Genomic DNA, 21468 nt, shown 5'->3' on the forward strand with positions numbered 1-21468 from the left:
CTTCAACAAAATTAGGAATTCCTACGTAAACTTTACACAGAAACAAACAACACACAATTACATATAGAGACTTATATTTCAAAAATAGTTATCTTTTTCTTATAACATAACATTACAGTGTGAATGAGACATAACAGTGGAAACTTATATTTCATCAACAGAACGTGTGAGGTCCATCTTCACCATTGTTCTTATTCCCCGGACTCCACGCAACCCTGCTAAGAAAACCTGGAACATACAAAGAGTATGGTGTTAAAACTGTACAATACAAAATGCAGATGTTTCAAGGGCTATAATCGTTACATTTTTATATATTTAGTGGGTTGGGAAATATAAGACACCTTTTCATTCTATTTTCTCCCTCATTTGGTAGTAAACGAAGTAAATTCAAAGAATTATAAAACCGTATCGTCACGACTTCCATAGACCCTTGTTAATTGATTAAAACACGATCAGGATATTTAAAGAGTTTGTGCTAAACATGTCTATTCTTTCCCCACCCTACTATAATATGCTATGCACAACCTGTGGTCTTGGCACGTTACTCTGTCCATCTCGTTTCGTTTGCGCCCCTTGATCCTTAAGAAGATAAACTTGCGTTTCGTTGTCTCGACGAATGTTGCTTAAATTCGTCTGCATTGACTTGGTGATCCTGGTTCGAAGATTTGCCTGAAAATTTTAAACCATTGAACTGCAAAATATTTCATTCATTCATTCAAATAAAAAAATATATATTTTGAATTAGAAGCAAAAAGGCTTTAAACTTAAATTGTACATTTATTATTTTAATCAAAAACTTCCTATAACGACTGTCGCTTTGTCACTGAAGTAAGTTTTATATTGTTTTGCATATTTCTTGATTTTCGGGGTTGTGTTTTACTAGACAATAAAACTTATGTTTTGTTTAATGTATGGAACACATTACCATTATATAAAAAACATTACTTTAGCACTTGGTTCAAATCCAAGGATACCTCGCGCGCTGAGCCGTGCCATCATATTGAATAAATACAAAGTGACCATTTATCAATATTCAGACTATTTGGGCAATAAATTTTCAAAGTATATTTAAACAGCTGCAACACCTTGGCTTGTGGTAAAGAAAAAATAAAGTTGAACAGCCCAGAGAGCTTGACTAAAAATGGCACCATTACAGTTCTGCAGATTTTACTTTTTATATTCTACTTAACTCATTTGTAGAAGCATTAGCTCCAAGCTTTCATTAATAGCATTAAATTTGTTTCCACCCTTTACTTTTTAGAAGCTTTGCATTTCAAGCTTCTATGAATTTAGTGATTATTAAGATTTGTATGAATGAATGAATATAACTTATTTATCCTCGCATGGCGGGGCAACGACAGTCGTTATAACACTGGTGTTCTGTTTCATACACCTTGTGCCTGCTTACAAGTTACCAGGTATGTAACTTATTTATCCTCGCATGGCGGGGCAATGACAGTCGTTATAACACTGGTGTTCTGTTTCATACACCTTGTGCCTGCTTACAAGTTACCAGGTATGTAACTTATTTATCCTCACATGGCGGGCAATGACAGTCGTTATAACACGGATGTTCTGTTTCACACACCTCGTGCCTGCTTACAAGTTACCACGTATGTAACTTATTTATCCTCGCATGGCGGGGCAATGACAGTTGTTATAACACGGGTGTTCTGTTTCATACACCTCGTGCCTGCTTACAAGTTACCACGTATGTAACTTATTTATCCTCGCATGGCGGGGCAATGACAGTTGTTATAACACGGGTGTTCTGTTTCATACACCTCGTGCCTGCTTACAAGTTACCACGTATGTAACTTATTTATCCTCGCATGGCGGGGCAATGACAGTTGTTATAACACGGGTGTTCTGTTTCATACACCTCGTGCCTGCTTACAAGTTACCACGTATGTAACTTATTTATCCTCGCATGGCGGGGCAATGACAGTCGTTATAACACAGGCGTTCTGTTTCATACACCTCGTGCCTGCTTACAAGTTACCACGTATGTAACTTTGTGGTTGATTGTTTTTCTCTATGGCTGACAATTTAGATGACCCATTAGTGACCACTGGGTTGGAGCAATTGCCGTTAAGTGTCTTGCCCAAGGACACATACGCCAACAATGGTAGCATTTCTTACCAGTTTAAGAGCTTTTCTTCTAAGCTCCCATTCGTTCCATTCATAGTTTTTCACGATGTTGTGCTCAAGTATATGTGTGTCAGTCTGCGTACCACTGTCAGATTTGGTCACTGGTTTTTCAATCATACGCCCTTCACCCTGAAAAATAATTTGACATAATTTTTTTTTCACTTTATTTGTTTTAAAATGATAGCCAAATTCAAATTATTCAAAAATTTTTTTTTAAACGAAGGAAATCAACAGCAAAAAAGTCGCTTACACGTTATGGATAAAAAGTGTGGGAAAAAGGCATCAATTACAAAGCTTGACTGAAAATTAAATGTAAAAACCACACTAATGAAAGAAAAAGCTAAAACTATCAAATACAGAATCTTAGAAACTACTGTACAGACCCTAGTAGGTTTGCGACCCCAGTTTGGAAACCCACAAAGTTACATACATAGTAACTCGTAAGCGGGCCAAGGTCTATGAAACAGAACACCCATGTTAGAACAACTATCGTTGCCCCGCCACGCAAGGATAAAGCAAGTTACATTTATTCTCATTACATTCCCGGGACCTCACGCAACACACAAAGGTATATATACAATACAAACTACCTGAGAATAAGGAGATATGGCAGCAAATTGTTGATGTAACTCCAGAAGTTGGATCAGTTCTGGGGATTTTTTGGCAGCTTCGGCTACAAGAGCGATTGCTTTATCAGGGTAAGCTGCGAACTCGTACGCTGCTGATCGTGAACTGAACACGTACAGCTTGTCCTGGTATTGAAGGATACCAATGTCTGGGTTGCCTGTGTAGATAAATGAACGAATGTAACTTGCTTTATTCTCATGTGGCCGGAAAACGAGAGCCGATAAACACGGGTATTCATACACCTCATGCCAGCTTACAAGTTGCCACTTATGTAACTTATTTATCCTCGCATGAAGGGGCAACGACAGTCGTTATAACACAGGTGTTCTGTTTCATACGCCTCGTACTTGCTTACAAGTTGCCACTTCTGTAACTTATTTATCCTCACATGGCATTATAACACAAGTGTTATGTTTCTCGTGCCAGCTTACAAGTTACCAAGTGTGTTCTTTTTTGGGGGGGGGATTTTTTCATTTTTTTATGTATGGCTGATAATTTGGACAACCCATTCATGACCACTGGGTTGGAGCAATTGCCATTAAGTGTCTTGCCCAAGGACACATACGACCACAGTGGTAGCAGTGACGAGCCTTGAACCCATTACCTCTGGGTTAGAGGCAGGCTCACTAACCATTGTGCCCAAGGTGCTTATGGATCCTAATATATACACACCTGGAAGCAGCAGTCTGTCATGTTTAATGATGGTATAACCACAACAACCACGATATTGAAGCAAAAGTCGGTCGTAATTTTTAGTGGTTTCAGGAAACAGCCATTGTAGTTGTGGATTGTCCATAAAATCATCAGGGTTTACTCGGTTGCCTGGTGGGAATAATATATATTGGTTTATGTAGTTATTGTTGCACTGGCATTATTCCTATCACCTATGCTGTAGGACCTCACCCATATAGAATAGAATGTGCATATACAATGTTGGGGTAATGGGCCAACTGTGGCCTAAATCCCAGGTCCCATGGCGTGACTTACTGTAGGACCTCACCCATATAGAATAGAATGTGCATATACAATGTTGGGGTAATGGGCCAACTCTGGCCTAAATCCCAGGACCCATGGCGTGCTTCACTATAGGACCTCAGCCATATAGATTAGAATGTGCATATACAATGTTGGGGTAATGGGCTAATGGCCAACTCTGGTCTAAATCCCAGATCCCATGGCATGCCACGCTTTGTGGGAAACTGTGTAACCTCACCCATATAGAAAAGATATTTGAAACATCAACCATATAACCCACCCATGGTTTCATGGATTCTTTGTTCATCACTTTTGATGACAACTCCTTCCAGATGTGGGACTAGAATTTCTTCAGGGAATAAATCGCGCTGTGTCCTGAGAAAGATGAAAATTAAAGTTAAGTTATTGAGACATACTATGGTGAATATGCACGATAAAGACTAATATAATATTGTAATGATATTGGGTGTAACGGTCACGCCTTTTATCCAAAATATTCTTTCTTTCTTTTTTATCAACAAGCGTGTTTTAACAACTGTAGTTTTACCGTTACTCGTTTTTTTCCGCTTTTGTCAACTTTCCCATTCTTTGTTATCGTGACCGTAGAGACGAAATAAATTTCATTCATTCGTAATAATGTATTTTAATGATATAGCATAACACCTACCTGGTGAAAGGTTCAATACTTGCAAGGATATTACTCAACACACTGAGCAAGACCATTTCATCTTGAAAGCAAGTCCATAAGTGTGAGATACTGATGAACTGAGGCTGGTGGTTGTAATGGTAAGGTTAGTGTAATGTATATACTAGGGTTATGTAACGTATTGTATAGGTAATGTAATGCATAATAGGGTGGGGTATAGACATGTGATGTTTAGTAGGGTGGGGTAAGAAGGCACTTGTTTTCATTCTCTTCTTTTCCTGCCCCATTTGGTAGTAAACAAAGAATATTTACAGAAATATACAACCGTATCCTGACGACTCTAAAAGAGCGTTGTTACCTGTTCAAAATACTTACACCACAGTACTATATTAGTTTTCTATTCTAAATGGATGAGGTCCTCGTAAAGAGGGGCCAAGATTTAGGTATAGCTTCCTTTACATAGTTGTTTTGATCCTTTTGTTACAAGACATATAGTTGGCTTAATGTAGCTGTTTTGGCTCTAAAAGATCATTGTTAATTGATCAAAAGAATTACACCACAGTACAATATATGTATTTTTTGATTCAATAGAACTATATTACAAAACAAACTAATCAGATACTTACGTATACTTGTGCAGTCGGCACGGCGGTTTTTGATTGGACAGTTTGTTGTAGCTGATCCATCCTGGCTCCTAATTGGTTGACGAGCATTTCAACTTGTTGAGCGCAACCAATGATATCGTTCTGTGGGAAAAATAAAAGAAGAGACGAATGAAAAAAAAAAGAAAAAAAAAGAATGTTATGGTCACCACGACACCGCATCGCAGTCAGACGCGTAATATTGGCACCATTTTTTAACCTTGTGTGCTTACGAGTTACCATACTTTTCAACTTTCTGTATGATTTTTATTTGATATGGCTTACAATTTGGACAACCCATTAGTGACCGCTGGGTTGGAGCAATGTCCGTTAAGTGTCTTGCCCAAGGACACATACGGCGCCATCGCCGTCGAGCATCGAACCGGGACACTTTGGTTTCGATGCAGGCGCCTAATCCACTGAGCCACGGCGCCGGACTGTGTTATGGTAATCGTTTTCTTAAAATAAAAAAATTTAAAAATGAAGAACCAAATTTGTAGCAAACTAAGTGGGATTTTCTAACATGCTTGGTAATGTAAGCGCTTTGCACGTCAGTTTATAATTATAACACACCCAAAAAATAACCGTCTGATGCGTGAGATCTTGTCAGAAATGCCATATTTAACAGACCATGAAGCTACCAATACATATTCAACTTACCAGCAAAATACGCAGGAATGCTTCGTGTTGCCGAACATTAATCAGGGATTCCTTTAATAGTTGGACAGGAATCTCATTTGGCAACACTGGTGGATCCAGGGCTTGGAAGTGCTCAACTAAAGCAGTGAACCTGTGATGGTGTCAACGATTACATAGAATTAATTGAATATTTGAATGTAACTTATTTATCCTTGCATGGCGGGGCAACGACAGTCGTTATAACACGGGTGTTCTGTTTTATACACCTTGTGTCCGCTTACAAGTTACTACGCATGTAACTTATTTATCCTCGCATGGCGGGGCAACGACAGTCGTTATAACACGGGTGTTCTGTTTCATACACCTTGTGTCCGCTTACAAGTTACTACGCATGTAACTTATTTATCCTCGCATGGCGGGGCAACGAAAGTCTTTATAGAAAAGGTTCTGTTTCATACACCTCGTGTCCGCTTACAAGTTACTACGCATGTAACTTATTTATCCTCGCATGGCGGGGCAACAAAAGTCTTTATAGAAAAGGTTCTGTTTCATACACCTCGTGTCCGCTTACAAGTTACCATGTATGTAACTTATATATCCTCGCATGGTGGGGCAAGAGAGTTATTATACCATGGGTATTCTGTTTCATACACCTCGTGTCCGCTTACAAGTTACCATGTATGTAACTTATTTATCCTTGCATGGCGGGGCAACGACAGTCGTTATAACACGGGTGTTCTGTTTCATACACCTTGTGTCCGCTTACAAGTTACTACGCATGTAACTTATTTATCCTCGCATGGCGGGGCAACGACAGTCTTTATAACACGGGTGTTCTGTTTCATACACCTTGTGTCCGCTTACAAGTTACTACGCATGTAACTTATTTATCCTCGCATGGCGGGGCAACGAAAGTCTTTATAGAAAAGGTTCTGTTTCATACACCTCGTGTCCGCTTACAAGTTACTACGCATGTAACTTATTTATCCTTGCATGGCGGGGCAACGACAGTCTTTATAACACGGGTGTTCTGTTTCATACACCTTGTGTCCGCTTACAAGTTACTACGCATGTAACTTATTTATCCTCGCATGGCGGGGCAACGACAGTCTTTAAAACACGGGTGTTCTGTTTCATACACCTTGTGTCCGCTTACAAGTTACTACGCATGTAACTTATTTATCCTCGCATGGCGGGGCAACGAAAGTCTTTATAGAAAAGGTTCTGTTTCATACACCTCGTGTCCGCTTACAAGTTACCACGTATGTAACTTATTTATCCTCGCATGGCGGGGTAACAACAGTCATTATAACACGGGTGTTCTATTTATACACCTTGTGTCCGCTTACAAGTTACCATGTATGTAACTTATATATCCTCGCATGGTGGGGCAATGAGAGTTATTATACCATGGTTGTTTTTTGGTAAAAGCCCAAAAAACTCCAAATTTTGGTGCAGTAGCTGGAAAACCCAGTGTAAAATACCTGAACGCAGATTGCTGACTGTTTTGTATTTCTATGTCCACGTTTTGAGTTGTAGCTGGAATTGCTTCGTTTAGGATTCCCGGCACTAAGTACAGATGGAGTTAAGATATTTATGATTTAGTTTAAAAATAAAAGAATAGCAAAAAATAAAAAAGCAAAACATTGTGTGTTTAATCCAGAAAAATATTTAAATAAATGACCACTAAATGCTGTTATTTTAGTGTTCAGCGACAAGCCTTGTAAACCCAGAACCTAAGCCAGTAGGGAGCACGTTAACCACTGTGCAATCAATGGTATGAGGGAAACTATCCTAGGTGTTGGGGTAATGGGCCAACACTGGCCTAAATCCCAGGTTCCATGGCAAGCCTCACTGTAGGACCTCACCCATATAGAATAGAATGTGCATATACAATGTTCGGGTAATGGGCCAACTCTGGCCTAAATCCCAGGTCCCATGGCAAGCCTCACTGTAGGACCTCACCCATATAGAATAGAATGTGCATATACAATGTTCGGGTAATGGGCCAACTCTGGCCTAAATCCCAGGTCCCATGGCGTGCCTCACTGTAGAACCTCACCCATATAGAATAGAATGTGCATATACAATGTTCGGGTAATGGGCCAACTCTGGCCTAAATCCCAGGTCCCATGGCGTGCCTCACTGTAGAACCTCACCCATATAGAATAGAATGTGCATATACAATGTTCGGGTAATGGGCCAACTCTGGCCTAAATCCCAGGTCCCATGGCGTGCCTCACTGTAGGACCTCACCCATATAGAATAGAATGTGCATATACAATGTTGGGGTAATGGGCCAACTTTGGTCTAAATCCCAGATCCCATGGCGTGCCTCACTGTAGAACCTCACCCATATAGAATAGAATGTGCATATACAATGTTCGGGTAATGGGCCAACTCTGGCCTAAATCCCAGGTCCCATGGCGTGCCTCACTGTAGGACCTCACCCACATAGAATAGAATGTGCATATACGATGTTGGGGTGATGTGCCAACTCTGGCATAAATCCCAAGTCCTCGACAAGAACCTCACCCACATAGAACAGACCCCCAGATTAAGAAGCCCTATGTATAACCACCAACTTACAATCATCAATTCCTTCCCCTCCTTTCCCACATTCCTTGTTGAACAGACGAATACCGGACACAATAAACGTGAGCTCTTGTAATTGTCGTTCCTTATCCCTCTTGGTGAGCGACATGAACGTTCCAAGTTCAGTTTGCGGAAAAACGCTCTGAAGAGCAGCTGATAAAAAATGATTTGAATAATTTGTAATAAATTCCGTGAATCTGACCCTGATTTGGTGTTCATAGAGTTGGACAATTCTTGTGTAAAGAAATACAGTAAGGATCTGGTGTTACAAAAATGACTAATTGGACTTGATTTTTGTCTGTTAGGTTTTTCCAGATTTGAATAAAAATTGTGCAGTTTGGCCAATGTTAGATGCCTATAAAATAACTGTTAAATTCAAGTTTAACTACAGTAGTTGACCAATTTGACTTTTGCAAATCAAAGCAATTATCTTTGAATCAAAACTTAAATGGTTATTGGTTATAGGTTATATAAATGGTTATATAAATATTATTTAAAAAAACTACATTTAATATATATATATAGGAAACTTTTTAATAAATAGACAACACTTTTAATAAATATACAACAGGTCTAAATATATAGGAAAGTTTTTTCTTAAATAGACAACACATTAATAAATAATAGTTACAAACCCGTTGCTTCTCTGACGACAGCGATGTCTGTGGGCGATCCCAACCCAGAACGTAACAGAACATAGGAAACTATTTTCCTGTATAAGCTTTCTAGTTCTTCTCTTGTCCTGAAAACAAGAATACATTTTTTTTATACACTAAACCGACTAACGCATAATAATATGGAAACTAATGAACCATAAAAATGCAGATTAAAAAGATATAAATAACTGCAAATTTTTTTCCAAACGAAAATCGACATCAATTTTTTTTTCAAAAAAATAAATGTAACTTATTTTATCCTCACATAAATGGGCAACGGCAGTCGTTATAACACGGCTGTTCTGTTTCATACACCTCGTGCCTGCTGATGAGTTACCACATATGTTACTTTGTGGGTGATTATGCAGAAAATATGCAATATTTTTCCTAAAATCCAAATAATTTCAACAGAAATAATAGTATTGTATGCCAGTAAAAATATTATTTGCTAATTCCTGGGAAAGCCTGCCCACCCTGCCACCCCAGGTTTGACGCCTATGGTCGCAATGTTATAAGAAAAAATCTCGTACGTTGTATATTAGGCTGGTGGAAAGTGTTAGAGGTTGTTAGTTAGGGGTTATAGGGGGTCAGTGAGTTAGGGGTTAGCTAATAACGTAGGAGGAGGGTCCATCACTAGCTCCAAAAACTTTACCAAATGGCCATTATACCTTGCTCTGCTATCAGTGATCTCTCGGGTGACTGGTGTAAGTCTGGCTTCTAAAACACGGCGATGTTCGTCGAGAAATTCCTTCCTGCTTGTGTAGTTCATGTCGAAATAGACTTGCATTTTAATCGTGTCCAAACTTGGTGATCGCGCGTCAACCAACCTTTCCACACAATACTGGAAATGAAGGAAAAAATTAAGGATATTTATTTTGCTCCAACCCAATGGTGACTTATGGGTTGTCTAATTTTCAGCCATACAGGAAAACATGGCGTATCAATTTGGGAAAACACCTGTGTTATATCGACTGTCAAATGGGAATAATATGGCAACCTTGAAAGATCAATGTCAGCACAGAACTAAGACCAACACTTAAAAATACACTTTAAATAGATTTTATCTCAACATTTTTAAAATCAAAACATAAATTTACTTTAAAAACTACAAAATGCTTGCCTTTATTAGTTTTTGAACGTCATCTTTCGTTAACGTCCTATCAACATTGAACTCATTTTGAGGATCCAAGACCACTGCCTTTACCATGAAGGCTACAAGCGTTTCCGACAAACTGTGGCCCTTGCTTGCACATTCTTGCACAATTTCACGAATAATATTCTTAATCACACTTTCGGCTTGTGCTCGCGACATTTTAGCCCAGTTTTTTTGTAAATACGTGTATTTTACCAGCCTTAGCTTTAGTAGCTTAACTATCTCAAAGAAAATAAAGATTTAATAACAGCTGCAGGAAATTATATGGAAAATAAATTAGTTTATCTTGTGTATTTCAAGAACTAACTTTACAAAACACACGGTTGCCCTGACTCCAGATAACGCCAACACAGAAACAGTATTAACCGAAATTGTCTGCAACCGCTCGCAACCGCAATATTAAAAGATTAAAATATTCGAAGAGTTCGCTGCCTTTTACAAATTAAAAGATACGACTAGTATATAAAAAAGCGAAAACTGAATAAAGGTGTTAACCCAATTTATTGTATTCATTAAAAAACTAACGTGTCAGCCAAAACTTGCTATTTCGAGCCTATTTGAGAAAAAGGTCACTCGTTTAGTCAATTTTTGCACGTAAAATAGGAACATAAGTATTAACATACAGAATTTCATTATTGGTGCTTTTAACTCGATGAAGGCTAAATGAAAACACTTTTTGCCTGGGTTCAAGAGCCACACTTTTTTATTGACACACTTTCCCAGACCTTTTAACCATATATCTTGTTTTAATAACAGTTGATTGTTTTGCTGTTGATTCCTATTTCTTTATTTTTTTAAATAACATGATCTTCGCTATCATTTTCAAGGAGATAAATAAAATTATGCTATGTTTTAAAGTGAAATTCTATTTTAAACAAAGTAGAACGAAACTAACACAAGTCCAAAGGTTAAGAGAAAGAAACCACAGGACAAATAATCTATTTGATAAACCCTCAAGTCAGTGCACAATAAATACTTATGGAGGTTTAAGATTACAGAATAGCTCCTTCTGTATTCAATTGTCAAGAGCATGCAGCTACACAGGATGCAATCAAAAGCAGCAGAACGGCGTCTAGTTTCTGATGAAGTTTAGTATACTGTAGCTTACTCTGGTTATAGACTATATAACATGTGTGTTAGCTAGCCTAGCCTTCGGTAAAGCAAGATAATGGTATGTTACTTATAGTGATGTAGCATGGTCTGGAAAGCGCCGAGAAAAACGGCCAGGGAATGTATATAGTTTAGGTGGGGGAAGTTGGGACACCTTTAGCACATAAAATCCAAATATCCTAATCGTGTTTTAAACAAATAACACCGGTCTGTCGGGGTCGTGAGGATATGGTTTTATAATTCCTTGAATGTTCTTTGTTTACTACGAAATGGGATCAGAGAATGGAATGAAAAGTTGTCCCATCCCCCCACACACTACTATATCTATATATATATAGTAGGATGGGGGAAGATGGGACACTTTTTTATTCTATTTTCTCGTACATTTTGGTAGTAAACAAAGAACATTTAAAGAATTATAAAACCTTGTCCTCGCGACTTTCATAGACCGTTGTTAATTGTTTAAAACACGATCAGGATATATATCTATTTTGTGCTAAAGGTGTCCCATCTTCCCCCACCCCTATGTAGGTTTGTGAGCATATATAGAGATAAGCCTGTAGTTAAATTGAAACAATAAATGTTTAAAAACCAAGAGATTATCGAGTCTATGGCAGTTTACCAATTAGTTGTACAGCTCTGCTTTTCCCATGTGCAGTTATTGCGTGTCAAGCCCTTTAACACAAAAGGCAAACAATTGAGACCCCTCTGTTTATTCAGGGGTGGTAAGAAAACACAAGCAATATGTACAAAGTAAACATACGCTATCTAGTTAAGCATGCATAGGGCTGCGTTCTGTGCTGGTTAAATCAGTTTAATGTGTGGACAGAATAAGTGATTGAAGTCAAAATGAAATACACCAGTAATTTTGCTACGGTGTAGCTATTAGTGATAACTTATACATTCGTCCGGGAGGGTGAGGTCCTATAGTGAGGCATGCCATGGGTCTGGGATTTATGCCAGAGTTGGGCCATTACCCCAACATTGTATATGCACATTCTATTCTATATGGGTGAGGTCCTATAGTGAGGCATGCCATGGGACCTGGGATTTAGTCCAGAGTTGGCCCATTACCCCAACATTGTATATGCACATTCTATTCTATATGGGTGAGGTCCTATAGTGAGGCATGCCATGGGACCTGGGATTTAGACCAGAGTTGGTTCATTACCCCAACATTGTATATGCACATTCTATTCTATAAGGGTGAGGTCCTACAGTAAGTCACGCCATGGGTCTCGGATTTAGGCCAGAGTTGGGCCATTACCCCAACATTGTATATGCACATTCTATTCTATATGGGTGAGGTCCTATAGTGAGGCATGCCATGGGACCTGGGATTTAGACCAGAGTTGGTTCATTACCCCAACATTGTATATGCACATTCTATTCTATAAGGGTGAGGTCCTACAGTAAGTCACGCCATGGGTCTCGGATTTAGGCCAGAGTTGGCCCATTACCCCAACATTGTATACGCACATTCTATTCTATGTGTGAGGTCCTACAGTGAGGCATGCCATGGGACCTGGGATTTATGCCAGAGTTGGCCCATTACCCCAACATTGTATATGCACATTCTATTCTATATGTGTGAGGTCCTAAAGTGAGGCACGCCATTGGGCCTGGGATTTAGGCTTCAAATCAATTGCTGCTATTCGCCCGGTTTTAAGTTAAATTTCATCACTGTAATGCGCACTGAACAAATATTGAATTACCTGCAAAAGCGCTTTAAGATTCTAACCAGAGATTCGGTTAAGCTTATACCTGTCCCTGAGCAAATATTATGAATGCTTCATTATTTGGTATGCCAACACAGACATGACGTTATACAATCTGTCTATGCTGCAGTTTTCCAACCAGGCGTGCGAGAAGCGTTCTTATAGGGGTGTGGGAAGCTAAATGAATGAATGTATGCAAGTTATAACTTGCTTTGTCCTTGCGTGGTCGAAAAACGACAGTCGTTATAGGTTCGTGTTCATAACAATTAACAAGGTTCTATTCTATGGTCTGCGGGTTTACAATTCTTTAAAAACGTTCTTTGTTTACAACCAAATGGGACGAGAAATTAAGATAAGAAGGTGTCCCATCTTCCCCCACCCTGTTATGCTTAATATTGTGCTTGAGTTATCTAGCGTTTATTTGTGTTGTCGGCGCTTTGCATGCCTGACTATGCCTTTTCAGCCGCTTCGCTACGTCGCTGGCAAAACAGATCGGTTTCAGCTCTGCAGGATATAGGTTTTGATTAGACGTTTCCCTTTATAAATGCTCCCTACGCATTTCTCTATACAGATAACGCGCGCGTTATAATCAGACTATTTTATAACTTGCAGATAACGCGAATAGTCGGAACATTTGATAACTTATTGGTTTTAATATGGACGGGACATCTTTTATGATAATTGAGAAGCCGGTCGAGGAGACGCGGGTTTATCGCAGACGTTGGTTTATGTTGTTGTTGTTTTCCCTTTACTCCGGCACCAACGCTTTTCAATGGATTCATTACAGTATAATCAGTAACATAATAACAAGGTAGGTCGATTGCTTTATGATACGAGTATGTGATATATCGCATATGTTTATACTTGGACACCTTTTATCATACAATTTATAATGTTCATACGTGTATGTGCTTGTTTTATATTATAAGTTAGGGTAGGGGGAGATGGGACACCTTTAGCACACAATGTCCAAATATCCTGATAAAAAATAACAACGGTTTATGGGAGTCGTGAGAATATGGTTTTATAATTCTAATGAATGTTCTTTGTTTACTATTAAATATAGGACGAGAAAATGGATTGAAAAGGTGTCTCATCCTACCCCCACCCTACTATATACAAACCGTGACTGTGATATATAGACAAATTTAATTTTAAAAGTTCCCATTTTGAGTAAATGAATGAATGTAACTTACCTTATCCTCGCATGGCCGGAAAACGACAGTCGTTATAACACGGGTTTAACACCTCGTGCCAGCTTACGAGTTAAAACGTATACAACTTTGTGGGTGAGAGCGAACAACGTAGTTATGTTGAAGCTACTTTAAAAATAGTCTGCAGTTCAAGCTATGTTGCTTGGCCTTCCTACCCATTCATGCGAGCTATAAGTGGTCTACTTTTCCACCAAATACGCAGCCATGCAAGAAGAGAAGAGAGCACACCGAGTGCTAGTGAAGAATCCTCTCCCTACGTTACCTGCTAACTGTACGAATCGTAACGCCCAACCACTAACCGTATAACCACTATCTATCAACCTCTAAAGGTGGCTGTACACAGTATATATACCCTGCATGCAAATTCGCTTGCGAAGTCGTATGAAAACCCATTACCGAGTTCCGCATGCGGCAGCGAAATCCGGACAAAACAGACAAAACGGACGAATTCCAGATACTGTGTACAGCCACCTCAACACTTTCCACCAGCCTAATCTGTAACGTACCATTCTTCACAGTATCATTTTTATTAACAATGTATTACATTTTGACATTTTCTGCATGCAGTTCATAATTAATCCTTCCCAATGTTATCTGCTAACTACTAACCCCTAATACTAACCCATAAAACTTTTCACAGCGTAATCTATAAAGCACTGGAAGATTCTTCACTAGTGCTAATACTGCTGTAGACTCCTACTGTGTAGGATAAAAAACATTCGTTCCGTTATTCCTTAAAAATCCTTGCTTGACATAATACTGTGCAGGCCAAAAATTCATTGTTTGACGAAATTGACGAAAACCGGGGTGCTAAATCAAGTAACAAACTATCTTTTCATGTAGGTTTTACGGAGTCGCAATTACTACAACAGACTGGCTATCCATGGTGTTCATGTTGTGTTACATACCCCTCATATTCCCAGTAACTTGGCTGCTGGATAGGAAGGGCTTGCGAGTCATAGCTATCCTTGGTTCAACATTAAACGCGCTTGGTGCTTTGATCAAAGTTGCATCGGCCGAACCTCATCTTTTTGCTGTGACAATGCTGGGGCAAACAATATGTTCAATAGCACAGGTTAATGGTTTTGCATTTCATCGTTTTATTAGTAAACGCAAAGGCACATCTCGCATGGCGTGGCGGCGACAGTCGTTCTGTGTTTCATACACCTCGTGCCCGCTTACAAGTTACAACGTATGTAACTTACTTATCCTCACATGATGGCGGGGCAACGACAGCTGTTATAACGCGGGTGCTGTTCTGTGTTTTATACACCTCATGTTCACTTTATGCATAGTAAAAAAATTGGACAACCCATTAGTGACCACTGGGTTGAAGCAATTACTGTTAAGTTTCTTGTCCAAGGAAACATACGACCACAGGTAGCAGAAGGCCTATATACAATCTTTATGATATACACTTCAACTGCATAACTCTCCTTAAAGCTATTATTCACCAATCATCCGTCGTTACAGGTGTTTATACTCGGCATGCCTTCCAAGGTCGCTGCAACTTGGTTCGGACCAAAAGAAGTTTCCACTGCTTGTTCAATAGCAGTGTTTGGGAATCAAGTAAGAACTTATATATTTTTTATATTATATAACATATAGGGTGGGGGAAGATGGGACACCTTTAGCACATAATATCCAGATATCCTGATCATGTTTTAAAATTTAACAATGGTCTATGCGAGTCGTGAGGATACAGCTTTATATTTCTTTGAATTGTCTTTGTTTACTACCAAATAGGACGAGAAAATTGAAAAAAAAGGTGTCCCATCTTCCCCCACCCCACTATAAAAAAACTGAAATACAATTCCCATTCCCCCCTTATCTTCTTCATAAGGTAGGCGTCGCCCTTGGGTTTCTACTTCCTCCACTTATTGTACCCGACTCAAACGATAACGAAGTCGTTTCGATTCATCTCCGATATTTGTTTATTGGAACTGCTGCTGTTACAACTGCGCTTGCGTTGCTGGTTATAGTATGTAAGTACGTTTTGTTATTTTAGTGCTTTATTTTTAACACTATGCATGTAACATAAATGAATGTATAGTAAGGTAGAGAAGATGGGACACCCTTTCTATTTCCTCGTCCAATTTGGTAGTACACAAAGAAAATTCAAAGAAATATAAAAAACCGTATCTTCACGACTCCCAAATACCGTTGTTAATTGTTTAAAACATGATCAGGATATTTGGATATTATGTGCTAAAGGTGTCCCGTCCTACCCCATCATATTACTATGTGTAACTTATTTATCCCATATGGCCTAAAAAACGACGTGACCTGCTTACGACGTACCACGTATATGTTACCTTGTGGATACCGTAATTATTTTTCTGATTATTTTTTTTTGTGTGGGAAAAGATTTGGACGACCCATTAGTAACTAATTGTTGGAGGAAATTTATGTAAAGCATGTTTTCAAGACCGCGCTCAACCACAGCGATCGATAGCAAACCGCTATACATGTCTTTTATATATACCCCTTTTCCAGGAAGACTTTTATATATAACGCTGTATCAATAAAGTCCTATTTCAAGCTAATGCAGCTGAGATCAGTTCGTAAAAACACACAAAGTTGCATGGCTAGTAATTCGTAAGCGGGCACGAGGTGTATGAAACAGAACATCTGTGTTATAACGACTGTCGTTTTCCCACTATTAATGGATAAATAAGTTATATACGTTGTAACTAGTAAGCAGACACAAGGTGTATGAAACAGAACACCCGTCTTATAACGACTGTGGCAATGCTCCGTCACACGAGGACAAATAAGTTACATTTATTCAACCAGAATACATTAATAGTTTTCAGGAAACAGCCAACCCTCCCACCCAGCAAAGCGCAAGCACTTTTCCGTGCTTCCAATGAGCAACAGAACGAGTCTTATATCGCATCAGTGAAACAGCTTATATTTTCCACGCCGTCTCTGCTTCTTATTATATCATACGGTCAGTCACCTTAAACGTTAACTACTAATTTTTTTGATTTACTTACATTGTTTTTTTGTCTTATTTGGTAGTAAATAAAGGATATTACTAGAATAATGTAACCGCATATAGTCCCGCGACTCTTAAAATAGCGCTGGTAATTGTTTGCAACGCGATCAGGATATATGGGTTTTAATTGCGAACGATATTTTATTTTCCGTCACATTTGGGTATTAAACAAAGAACATTTAAAGAATTATAAAACCGTATCCTCACGACTCCCATAGACTGTTGTCCATTGTTTAAAACACGAATAAGAAATATAGAATTTAGATACTATAACAGCATCTCATTTTACCCTACAGGTATATGCGCTATGATATTAGTACAGGAGTTTGCTTAAACACACTAAATTTTATCATTTCTACCACATAGGTGTTAACACGGGTTCTTTCTATGCAATTTCGACGCTTCTAAACCAAGAAATTTTGAACTTCTATCCGGTAAGCACGAGTTTTTAATTTGAGAAAATTTTACACGAGTATTTCTCCTTTATGGGGCAATGCCCTAACGGGAATTACTCAGCGGTCAACGCTGTATAAATTGCCTTAATAAAATCGAATAACAAGCACCCACAAAATCACATTGTACGAAACAGAACACCCGTGCTATAACGACTGTTGTTTCTCTGCCATGCGAGGATAAATACGTTACCTATGTGGTAACTTATAAGCGGACATGAGGTGTATGAAACAAAACACCTGTGTTATAACAACTGTTGTTGCCCCGCCATGCGAGGATAAATAAGTTACATATGTGGTAACTTGTAAACAGGCACGAGGTGTATGAAACAGAACACCCGTGCTATTACGACTGTCGTTGCCCCGTAACGCGAGGATTATCAAATGTCATACATTTGTTCATTTAAATTAACTAAATCAAATCGTATCCACTCTAAACGTAAGCATACAAGTTGAATAAATGAATGTAACTTAGGTTATATCCTCGCGTGGCCGGAAAATGACAGTCGTTATAACACGGGTGTTCATACACCTCGTGCCAGCTTATGAGTTACCACGTATGTAACTTTGTGGGTGATTATTATTTGAATTTTTGTGTGTGTTTGGCTGATAATTTGGGCAACCCATTAGTGACCACTGAGTTGGGGCAAAGTTTCATTCATTCTTTTATGTTTAAGGATAATATAGTAGAAGCTGGGCAGATAGGGCTTACAATGGTACTTGCTGGCATTGTGGGTTCCGTCGTATGCGGTGTATGGTTGGACAGAACACGTATCTATAAGTAAGCAACTTATTTTATTATTCATTTTTTATAAGTTTTAGTTGTGTTTAAGTAGTGCTGCAACCATTGGGAAGTAGTCAATTGTCGAAATTGCAAGCTATACAAAAAACATTTACCTCCAAAGTTACACAAACTTGTAAGCGGGCACGAGGTGCATATGAATCAGAACACCCGTGTTATAAAGACTGTCGTTTCCCGCCACGTGGCGATAAAGTAAGTTACATCCATTGATACATCCATGTTTTATAAAAACATAACAATCTTAATATCTCAGAATGACAACTGTCGGGATTTACGTTTCTACTTTATTATTCATGGTACTGTACACAGCCACGTTAAATCTTGGGCAACTGTGGATTGTTTTTATAGCAAGCGGGGCGCTGGGGTAAGTTGGTTGAGCATAATTTATTTCATAGTAGGATGGGGAAAATGGGACACCTTTTTATCCTTTTTTCGTTCTATTTGGTAGTAAATAAAGAACATTTAAAAAATTATAAAACCGTATCCTCACGACTCCCATAGACCGTTGTTAATTGTTTAAAACACGAAAGGTGTCCCATATTCCCCCACCCTACTACATACACCACATATATACCAGGTTCACTATGACCGGCTATCTACCAATCGGCTTCGAGTTTGCAGCAGAATTAACTTACCCGGTATCTGAAGGAACTTCGTCCGGACTTCTAAATGCATCTGCTCAGGTATGACGTCACAAATGGGTTGCTTAAATTGTCAGCTATACAAGAATTAATCATCCACAAAGTTACATACGTAGTCACGGCTCACCAGCTGCTAAAACTGAACTTCACTTTCTTGGCGATAAATTGTAAGCCATTATACAGAAATACGCACTCACAAAGTTACACAATTTGTATGCGGGCACGAGGCATATGAAACAGAACCTGTTCTATAATGACTGCGTCGTTTTGTTACTGAGACTAAACTACAGTTTCCGAACGATACAGCGCAGTAACGCGTTCATTATACGTTTTCCTACCAAAAGCTATACGACCATGATTATAACCAGCGAGCGGCAATGTGTGGCACACTGTAATGTAAAGAGCATGACTCGCTTCGTAAGGAAGTAATCAACGCGCCATGAACAACGACACTGAGCAACCAGCTTTAAATTGTGTGTTGTGATAATAACATCTTGCGTTTTGGTCGCAATTTTAACACCTTGAAGTGATATGACACACTTTTTAAAGGGCTTCTTATTTATTTCATCATTTTAATATAAAGCACACATTAAGATACATATTATAAATACGACTGTGAACTAGAAGTAATTGCAATGCAGCATAAAGGCAAGCCTAACTTCTGTTATCTAAAAGCGTTTTTAACAAGTGTTGTTTTACAGTTATTTTTACTCCCGTAAACTTTAAATAAATTAGCCCTTGGACACAGTTTTTTGTCTTGTGTGGAATTTGTGACAAAAGAGAGAAAATAAATTTCATTTATTCATTCATTTATTTATAACCGTAAAATATCTACAGATATTCGGGATCGTCTTTACATTATGCATGGGGCAGTTGATCCCCGCTTCCTCCGTGTTAGGAGCAAACCTCTTTATATGCGCCACGTTGTTGATTGGATCGATTATAACAGGTAAGCTATGCTAAAAAGTGTTTTATCTACAACGGTATTTAAATGTGTTGTGGCGCCACAAATGTAATATACAAATGTATTAAGCGGCGCCACGTCGAAGCGTGCACGGTTGCCCTATAACTGTCGTTTTTACTGAACAATAATATATAGGCTACCCTACACATGTATTTAACCATATGCTAAAAACTATTTAACCTACAGAAGTATTTAGTGGCGCGCGTTCACACGAATACCCTTTTCCTGTTGTTTCTTCCCGTATAAATTGGTTTATTTTATTTTTGCTGTTCATTTAAACTAAAGGATTAACCGTTTCAGTATGTTGTATAGTAGGGTGGGGGAAGATGGGACATCCTTTAACTCTATTTTCTCGTCCAATTTGGCAGTAAACAAAGAACATTTAAAGAATTATAAAATCATATCCTCACGACTTTCATGGACCGTTGTTAATTGTTTAAAACACGATCAAGGTATTTGGATATTATGATCTAAAGGTGTCCCGTCTTCCCCCACCCTACTATATTTTATATTATGTGCTAAAGGTGTCCCATCTTACCCACCCTACTATATAATCTATATTGCGAGTGAAAAGAGTTGACTCTATAGCGAGAAAACGTAATATAATATCGAATGTTTAACATAGTCTATGCCTACCCATATATACTTATTAAAAATAACTTTTAAAATTTTAGCAACTATCAAAGAAAATCTAAAGAGACAAGCCGCTAACCGGACCGTGCAAACAGAAGATATACCAGACAATGAAATAGTAAAACAGCAACACATATAAACCAGTATACTACAAATTCCGTATTAAAATTGGGAATCAGCAACTAATGTGTAATACCTCATGTAAATATAGCCAACTCTAAATAAAGAATAGAATGTGCATATACAATGTTGGGGTAATGGGCCAACTCTGGTCTAAATCCCAGGTCCCATGGCGTGCCTCACTGTAGGACCTCACCCATATAGAATAGAATGTGCATATACAATGTTGGGATAATAGGCCAACTCTGGTCTAAATCCCAGGTCCCATGGCGTGCCTCACTGTAGGACCTCACCCATATAGAATAGAATGTGCATATACAATGTTAGGGTAATGGGCCAACTCTGGTCTAAATCCCAGGTCCCATGACATGCCTCACTGTAGGACCTCACTCATATAGAATAGAATGTGCATATACAATGTTGGGGTAATGAACCAACTCTGGTCTAAATCCCTGGTCCCACGGCCTGCCTCACTGTAGAACCTCACCCATATAGAATGGAATGTGCATATACAATGTTGGGGTAATGAGCCAACTCTGGCCTAAATCCCAGGACCCATGGCATGCCTCACTGTAGGACCTCACCCATATAGAATATGCATATACAATGTTGGGGTAATGAACCAACTCTGGTCTAAATCCCTGGTCCCATGGTATGCTTCACTGTAGGACCTCACCCATATAGAATGGAATGTGCATATACAATGTTGGGGTAATGAGCCAACTCTGGC

General features: G+C 38.8%; 2 protein-coding genes across 3 annotated transcripts; one reads left to right on the top strand and one right to left on the bottom strand.

Annotated features, from left to right (window-relative positions):
- Window positions 1-57: 57 nt before the first annotated feature.
- LOC149741099 (cilia- and flagella-associated protein 206-like) lies at window positions 58-10392 on the bottom strand. 2 transcript variants are annotated; one of them, XM_089880916.1, is made up of 14 exons: window positions 10051-10383; window positions 9599-9771; window positions 8910-9016; window positions 8269-8427; window positions 7164-7248; window positions 5701-5830; window positions 5026-5145; window positions 4421-4524; window positions 4034-4128; window positions 3451-3600; window positions 2742-2935; window positions 2143-2280; window positions 526-669; window positions 58-228 (listed from the first exon to the last, which is right to left on the bottom strand). In XM_089880916.1, exons 1-14 carry the CDS (start codon window positions 10240-10242, stop codon window positions 145-147), a joined length of 1875 nt encoding a protein of 624 aa, XP_089737042.1. In that variant the 5' UTR covers window positions 10243-10383; the 3' UTR covers window positions 58-144. The 2 variants fall into 2 exon arrangements, with proteins under 2 accessions (XP_089737042.1, XP_089737048.1); XM_089880922.1 differs by lacking the exons at window positions 58-228; window positions 526-669 and adding an exon at window positions 730-1281 and having other exon boundaries at window positions 10051-10392.
- Window positions 10393-12982: 2590 nt separating this feature from the next.
- On the top strand, window positions 12983-20800 carry LOC149741100 (choline/ethanolamine transporter flvcr2b-like). Its single transcript, XM_089880949.1, has 11 exons — window positions 12983-13722; window positions 14969-15200; window positions 15599-15694; window positions 15969-16110; window positions 16935-17078; window positions 17493-17560; window positions 18256-18359; window positions 18634-18744; window positions 18958-19063; window positions 19859-19970; window positions 20660-20800. Exons 1-11 carry the CDS (start codon window positions 13568-13570, stop codon window positions 20755-20757), a joined length of 1368 nt encoding a protein of 455 aa, XP_089737075.1. The 5' UTR covers window positions 12983-13567; the 3' UTR covers window positions 20758-20800.
- Window positions 20801-21468: the final 668 nt, after the last annotated feature.

Source organism: Ciona robusta, chromosome 1 (assembly GCF_009617815.1).
Source record: "Ciona robusta chromosome 1, ASM961781v2".
NCBI lineage: Eukaryota > Metazoa > Chordata > Ascidiacea > Phlebobranchia > Cionidae > Ciona > Ciona robusta.